At 50.6% G+C, this 7,950-nt stretch overlaps 1 protein-coding gene across 1 annotated transcript in view; it reads right to left on the reverse strand.

The window, feature by feature from the left end:
- Nucleotides 1–7,674, reverse strand: part of PRR12 (proline rich 12) — a 46,072-nt gene extending 38,398 nt beyond the window's left edge. Inside the window, exon 1 of the mRNA XM_081837551.1 lies at nt 7,380–7,674. Coding sequence (XP_081693677.1) covers nt 7,380–7,465 — 86 coding nt within the window. The 5' untranslated portion in view covers nt 7,466–7,674. The remainder of the gene's footprint in view (nt 1–7,379) is intronic.
- Between the last annotated feature and the right edge of the window lie 276 nt (nt 7,675–7,950).

Here is a 7,950-nt window from a genome sequence, read left to right on the forward strand (position 1 = left end):
TAATTTTGCACTATACCATTTTCAGTTGCGGTATAGTAACACTTTTAATTTGCAGGAGTGCTTTACGACCTCTGTTAAATTCACTCTCACAACAATCCAGTTAGGCAGGCCACTGATGTTCCCACTGCACAGAGCCCGGGGATTGAGTCTGAGAGTGTGTGACTTTTCCGAGGCCACACAATAAACACAAAACATGGGTCAACACTTGAGTTCAGCCCCCCCCCCAGGCCCAAACACCACCTATCCTAGCCCTCTCCCTGCTCAGGACACTGGATCTTGCCTACAAGGCCTGTCACTAATAAGCTACACAACTCCTGGCAGAAGGAAAGAGGTCGCACCCTTCCAAAAAACCCAGATGACATAAGCAACAGCTGATAAACCACTGGACCTCTTGGAGCTATGAGAGGATGCTGAGCAAGTCAGTGGGTCTTGTTTGTTGAGCAGCAGTTTCCTTCACCTGTAACTGAGGAAGACGAGTGACCCGTTTCCCAGAGTAGCTTGAGGATGATGAATGACGTTACGGACAAATCCTTTGTGGCAGAGGGCTACAACCCTAACCCTGTACCCACTTGCACTATACATTCAAAGCAGTATCATACCACTATAAATTGCCAAGGCTTGCCCCAAAGAATCCTGGGAACTGTAGTTTGTTAAGGGCTCTGAGAGTTGTTAGGAGACACTTATTTCCCTTACAGCAGGCAGAGACAAACTCCGGCCCTCCAGATGTTTTGGAATTACAATTCCCATCATCCCTGCCTAACAGGACCAGTGGTCAGCGATGATGGGAATTTAGTCTCAAAACAACTGGAGGGCAGGAGTTTGCCTATGCCTGCCTTACATTGGGAGGCTTACTGTTAAATCACACTAAAAACCGCAGCTCTGTGAAGAGAATAAGAGTCCCCTAAAAGCTCTCAGAGTTTGCAACAGGCTACAGTTCCTAGGATTCTTTTGGGGGAAGCAAGATCTGTTAATCAAGTGGTATGATATTGCTTTAAATGTAGCCCCTGTTTTATTGCAAGAAATGCAGAACAGCAGTAAAATATCATTAGCATTAAATGCAAGCACCATGTTCACACAAACAACACTAGTTGAAACTGTTAAATACCGTTCTCTTCACTTCTAATACAGAGAAGCTGAAGTTAGGAAGGAGAATAATATAGACTACAGTTTAAAGTGAAATAGATATCCCTACTCCTGGATTGTTTACTTAAAAAAAACACACCACCACCTATCAGAGTTGGACACCACCCTCCGCTTTCCAGGAAACCACAACCTAGAATACTACCAAGATTTCTTCCTCTCTTGCGGGGCAACCTTTCTACAGGGATTGCTTCCAGCATCATACAGGTGGGAGTTGTGGTTATTGAGGGTTTGTGAGGAATTATTTGAGAATACACGACATGTGATTGGAGCCTAAGATGCATGTTCGGCTGTCTGTAGTGGGGAAAGGAGGAACAGCAAAGGTGGGGTATTCCCCACCAGGATGCAGTCAGGCACCTGCAGAAGTGTGCACCTGAAAATTTTAACAGCAAATAAAAGGTTACAAATGAGCGTGCTTTGCCACCCTGTCTTTCTTAATATGGTATGCATGTGTGTGGAGAAACAACAAATAAGGTGGAAGGAAACAGGAACAGAGGAAGGTGACTGGCAAAGAAAGATTGCAGGATTTCCCCCCCAAGGAAAGGAATCAACTTGAGCTTTGTTCAAATAATCCCTAGCCCCATGAGAACTAGAAACTTGCAGTTTTTGAGAAACACACATACATGCAGGATTCCATGTAAGCTAATGGAACGTGCACTTAAGAGCTCTGGAGCCCAATGATAGCCATAAGGTTTTGTTGATGCAACTGTACAGAAACACATGCATCGTTGTCCCAACCACTTAGTTCCTCCACAGAAGCTACATGATACGCAAATACAATCATTGCAGGTGAAAATGCATTGCACAAAAAGCACCCACAACATAACTGAAAGGACAACTGGCCCAATGTTCTACTTGCAGAACTTTTGTATTACAATCCATGAGTGCAGCCTGCAAGTGGACTCCCTAAATGCAGGTCTTGCAGGTGCAGCCACAAATCCAACAGCTATTGGTTAATTGTGTTCAAATGCCTGCAGAACAAGGTGTGTGATCCATGCAAAATGATGCACAGGAATAAGCAAGCCATGGACGCAGGAAGCAGAGACGGTGGGAAGCGGAATTAAGTTATGGTAGGATGCATCTCAGGGAGGGCAAACACAAATGTGCATGTAGTGCTGCAAGTTCAAGGGTAACATCAAGAGATTGCCAGTCCAACAATCCATATGTGGCAGGATATAAACCATGGGTAGGAAAACTAAGGCCCGGGGGCCGGATCTGGCCCAATCGCCTTCTAAATCCGGCCTGCTGACGGTCTGGGAATCAGCATGTTTTTACATGAGTAGAATATGTCTTTTTATTTAAAATGCATCTCTGGGTTATTTGTGGGGCCTGCCTGGTGTTTTTACATGAGTAGAATGTGTGTTTTTATTTAAAATGCATCTCTGGGTTATTTGTGGGGCATAGGAATTTGTTCATTATTTTTTTTTTTCCAAAATAATAGTCCAGCCCCCCACAAGGTCTAAGAGACAGTGGACTGGCCCCCTGCTGAGAAAGCTTGCTGACCCCTGATATAAACACACCACACAGCTTTCTAGTATTCCCAAGTGCAGGAATACAAGCTGGCAGCGGACAAGAGCTGTGAACAGTATGAACTACTGTGCAAACACAGTATTTAATATTGCGTGCTGGGCACAGTCTCCTGAGAAACATCCGTCCCGTAATGATGATGCAAAGATGGGTTTCAGCACCCAGCGAAGTCTCCAAAGCTGGTAGAGTTGGATCTCTGCGCTTGGGCAGCCTGCCTAGTAGCTCCTTCGCCTTTCTCCTTATCTGAAGCTGCACAAATTAGGCAAAATAAGCAAAACACATGCAAATCTGCATCATTTATGCAAGATTTCAAACTCCGCTTTTCTTGACAGAAAATCTGAATTGCCTCGGAGAACGTTTTCAAAATAAACGTATGGCACACAAGTCCCAGCAGTGGGGTACTCTCTAGATGAACGCCACACACAACTGTATTAGAAAGCACACTAACTTTATCTGTTGCAGGTTTGTGTGGTGGTGACAGAATCATCACGCTATGAGACAGAATATATAACACTCAGGTGCACGCACGGTAGTCAAAGCGTAATGAAACATCTACAGGAAACACACCCCAAAGCCAAAGCCTACACACTCAGTATCACTGCCTTGTGACATAAGAGCATCACAAACCTGCAAAGGAGAGTGTGAGCTTTTTAAGGTCAGTTGCAGAGTTCCAGAGGCAGGTTTGGGTGTGAGGTGGAAATTAAGTCTCAGAGAAACACGTCAAAAACTTAAGTTACGAATGAGGGGGACTCAACAGACCAAAGTACAAAGCTCCACTAGGAAACAAAGCAATGGATGTTATAGGCTTGATTCCTCGGCAAAAAAGTTTGCCCACCACACCAACTCAGCCTCTTGCTGCCTCCAAACAGGCCGCTAAACAGCCACTGGTCTAGGTTGCTTGTGATTCCTAAGGAAGGCCAGAAAGCCTCTGTCAACTGGAAAAAGAGCACTTTCCACTTAAGACTACTGATGAGCCTGACATCAAAGATTGTGCATGCAGGCTGGCAGATAATACAAACTTAGTGGGTGAGCAACTTTTACAGATTTATTTTCAAGACTGCCTCAAAGTCATTCGCAGACACAGACACAGAACCAACTCACCTCAGGCCCAAAGGCAAAGAGAGAAATCCCGGGCCTCAAGACTACCTAGAAAACATGCCCTCCAACCTGGAAACTCTGGTTGCTAGCCTCAGACAGGTAAAGGCCTACTGCACTGGGAGCAAAGGGAACAGAGGCTTGACTGAAATGTATTCTGTGTACACACAGATGCACCTTGCAGAAGGCAGAAGCTGCTGTCCCATGCCCAGTACCAAATACATACCTGTGCTTTCAAAAGGAAATGAAGGTGATCCCAATCAGCTTCTAAAAGGTCACCCCCACCAAGACAGCAGTAAGTAAGAAAGGCCAAGAATTCTCCATGTTTTGACATACTGATGATGAGCCCCCCCACCTTAAGCCACAAACACAACTGTTCCAATGTTCCACAAATGTAACTGAACTGCACAATAAATATAGTTCATCCCTCAGCAGCCCTCGTCCCAGGGGCAGGAGGAGAAAAAAGGAGGAAGAGGGTTCTTCAGGGAGACAAGCTGAGGAGAAGCCAAAAGCTTGTACGCACCAGAGGATGGCTCCTTTGGGGTAGATAATGCAACAATAAATGTGAGAGGTAATAAATGTAGCCTCCTGATTTGCTTCCTGTATGTCTGCATGCACATTGTACATTGGAGACAATCTGTGCCCAGGTGGTCTCACTCTGCTCCTTGGCCCATTTGAGATTAATGTATATATACATACGTACATGTCTAAAGCCATGACCCCTGCAAATAAACACTGGAGCAGTGCCCCACTAAGAATCTTTGAGGTGGCTTGTCTGGAATCTGATACCTCATTTCTCCACCTTCACTTGACCCCAGTTCCCCTTCCCAGAAAACTCTAGAGCGCTGCCTCTGAAAATCCCTTATTCTTAAAGCACTGGACCATATACTTCAAGGGAAGCCAGGGATTCTGGGCCCCACCACCTTGCCTCTCCCATGATCCTTCACTTGCTGCAAGGGAAATCCATAATGCACACTGGACACAAGTATGCACATTTAAGTGTGCATGTGCTGGCACACACAAGTTCCAGCAGCACAAGCATTCCAGCAACGCACCTGCATGGACCACTGCTACACTAGCGCTCTGCCCACGTGTGGCAGCACACACAGTAAGTGCATTTATACGAGATGGATGGCGGCCTCAGGGAATGTTTATATGGGTTAAGCACTTCTTGTGGCCAGTGTCACATTTAAATGAAATCTCAGATTGCCACTTTCTTATCAAAGGCTAACAAGCACGAGGGCTGCCTCAAACAGTTTGCACAAGATGTGTGGAAGTAACACGGCACAACACGCCATCCTTCTGCACTCCTTACCTGTAAAAGCAGCACTACTGGGAAAGGGGATGAAAAAGAAGCAAACTGGCCTCTGGTGCAAAAAAGAGAGAGATGGAACTCCTGAATGTTGTGGGAAATGAGAAAGAAAATTGGGACATAGAAAGCTGCCTTATTCCGAGACAGCCTGTTAGGTCCACCCATCTCAGTGTTGTGTACATGGACCAGCGGTGGCTCTCTGGCCTTTCAGACATTGGGTCTCTCCCAGAAAGTCCTACCTGGAGATGCTGGGGATTGAATCTGGGACCATCCACATGCAAAGCAGGTGAGCTATGACCCTTCCCGCTTACTGGAAGGGAGGAAAGACCATTCCACTCTTGCTAGGTTCTTTAGAGGAGAGGCGGGATTAGGGATACAGGACTCCTTACAGAAAGAGAGCAGGAATTATTGGAATCAGCATTCTTGGGTTCTCCTAGCGGGCAGCAAGGCCTAATACAGTCTTCATCAACCTGGTGCCCTCCAGGTGTTTTGGACTACAACTCCCATCAGCCCCAGCCAGTCCGAGTTGTATTGTCCAAAACATCTGGAGGGAGCCTGCCCTAATTTGTCAGTGCAGAGGCATGAAAGGGTATAAGGATCCAAATAACTGGGTTCTTCAAAAGGGAGGGGGCAGGGCTATTGTACTTCTCGCTGAGAGAGTAAGTGGGATGTGTCTTGTATCAGTGGGGATGGGGATTTGTGTAGCCAATCTTCTCCCACTTTTCTTAGTAAACGGGGTAGGTCAGATCTGTACTTGGTGGAACTCCCCCACAAGTTATTTTCATTCCTAAGAAGCATTCCCAGGAACAAATCGCCAGAGATCTAAAGTTTGAAGATTCAAAGGCCTCCACCCTCCTCCACTAGGTCTCAGAGATTCAGGTGGCCAACTCCCCCCTTTTGTGGCTCTCTTCTACGGCTGAATGATGCCATCACAGGCATAAACCACATAGAGGATATGTGTCCCAGTTAAGAAGCACAGCATAAAGAGGGTCACAGGATCTTTGCCCCCCCCCCATCAGAGCCTTATTTCACAGGGAAGTCCCTGGAAACATAGGGGGTTCCCAATGTCCTGTACTTCCTTCCTTCATTTAGAGCATACCTCCCCAAGCCTTTTACAGACACCTCTATATCTTCGTCTCCATCCCCCAACCAAAGGGCTTAGCCTATATTCCACAACTTCCAACACCAGATATCCACACACAAATTCAAAGGTACCTCACTCTGAACCACCCTCAACACTGCAAAAGGGGGTACATACATGTCACCATGTGAATAAAAGAAGGGGAGTTTCTCCCACTTTGCAAGAGGCCCCGACTCTGGATTTCTCTTCTGGTGCAAAGAATGCTGAAATGTGGAAAGAGGTCCCCAAATGCAAAGCCTTCTGAAAGGCAGGAGGGAGATCAGTTCTGCACAGTCCTCCTAGCAAAGGAGAAAAATTCTCCAAGGAGGGCTGATTTTCCCAGGGCCACGTTCCCTGCCCCCCCCCCCCCAAACACGGATGTAGGTGGGAGTTGCAAAAGCTTCTGGCATCGCATGAAGGAAATCCAGGGGATGCAACGCCAGCATCATGGAAGGCGAGAAGGAGTGTCCCCCACCGGACACCTCTCAGCGTGTGTATCCCTAGGGGCAAGCAAGGAAGTAGAGGACGCCCCCCCCCAAAAGCCCCACCACACAGCGCCTTTTCTCTCTCCCTGCTCCTCTCTCACCTGCATGGAACCGAGCACAGTTTCTCCCTGCAGAGGTTGCCGGGTTGCCTTGCACGGGGGGAGATGGGGGAAGCCCGAGGATCCTCACCTTCCCTTGCACCCCCCTTACCCTTTGCACACCCGTTCGCGTGTAAAACACCCCCCCCCCCCACACACACACACTTCCAACCGCCGCCGCGGGGAGCCGTGCGCCTCAGTGGCTCCCCCATTCCTCTGCATGGCCTAGAGGCCTCTTCTCTCCCTCCCTCCCTCCCCCCACTTTGCACAAGGCAACCCTCCCGACGCGAGAAAGGTCCCCCCAAATACCTGGGGGGGGCCAAAAATTGCACACCCTCCGGTTAGTCCTGGCCTTCCCTCGGGCCCCCACCCCGCACTCTGCACCCCGCTTCCCCCCACCCATCCACCACCCCGCTTTCCCAGGCCCAGAAGTGGAGGCCCGCGAAGCAGAAGCAGCAGGCGAGGAGGGGCTGGCTGAGGGGGGGGTTCCCTCTTTGACCCCCCCCACCCAGCGCTTGCCCGGGACTGCGAGGGGGGGTTGTTTCTCCCTTTCCCTCCTCCCCCCTCCCGCCTCCCCATCCTTCCCCGTCCGTCGGCCTGACCTGGCCTTGGCCGAGCGCTCGTAGCTCCATCCCGGGCCGGCGCCCAGCGGATCCCCGAAGCCGGCGCTGGGGTAGTTCCTATCCATGGGGAGCGGGCGCCGGGGAGCGGGCGCCTGGGGCCGGCCTCGGTCCGTCGGCCCGTCTCCGCGCTCAGTCTGGGTCCCCACAGCGCCTCCCCGGGCGGCGGCGGCGGCGGCGGCGGTCGACGGGGGGAGGAAGGGGGGCGATCGGGGAGGAGACCGTGGAGGGAGGGAGGGAGGGAGGCAAGGAGAGAGGGGGGGGTCCCTCCTCCGCCTCTGCCTCCGCCTCCCCCCCTCGGCCGCGGCGCTCCCCGCCGCCCCGCCCCGCCGCTCGGCCTGGGCTCAAGCCTCGGGCTGGCGCTAGCGCTGAGGCGGCGGCGGCGGGAGGAGGCGGCGGCGGCGGTGGTGGTGGCGGCGGCGGCGGCGGCGAGCCTCTGGGAGGCGGCTCATGGTGCAGCCATGTTCGCTGGGCGTCTGTCTGCGCTCCGCTCCGCTTCCTCCCACAATCCCGTGCTGAGGAGGAGGAGGAGGAGGAGGAGGCGGGCGGGCGG

Source organism: Podarcis erhardii (genome assembly GCF_964252035.2).
Source record: "Podarcis erhardii genome assembly, chromosome: 13".
In the NCBI taxonomy this organism is placed as follows: domain Eukaryota; kingdom Metazoa; phylum Chordata; class Lepidosauria; order Squamata; family Lacertidae; genus Podarcis; species Podarcis erhardii.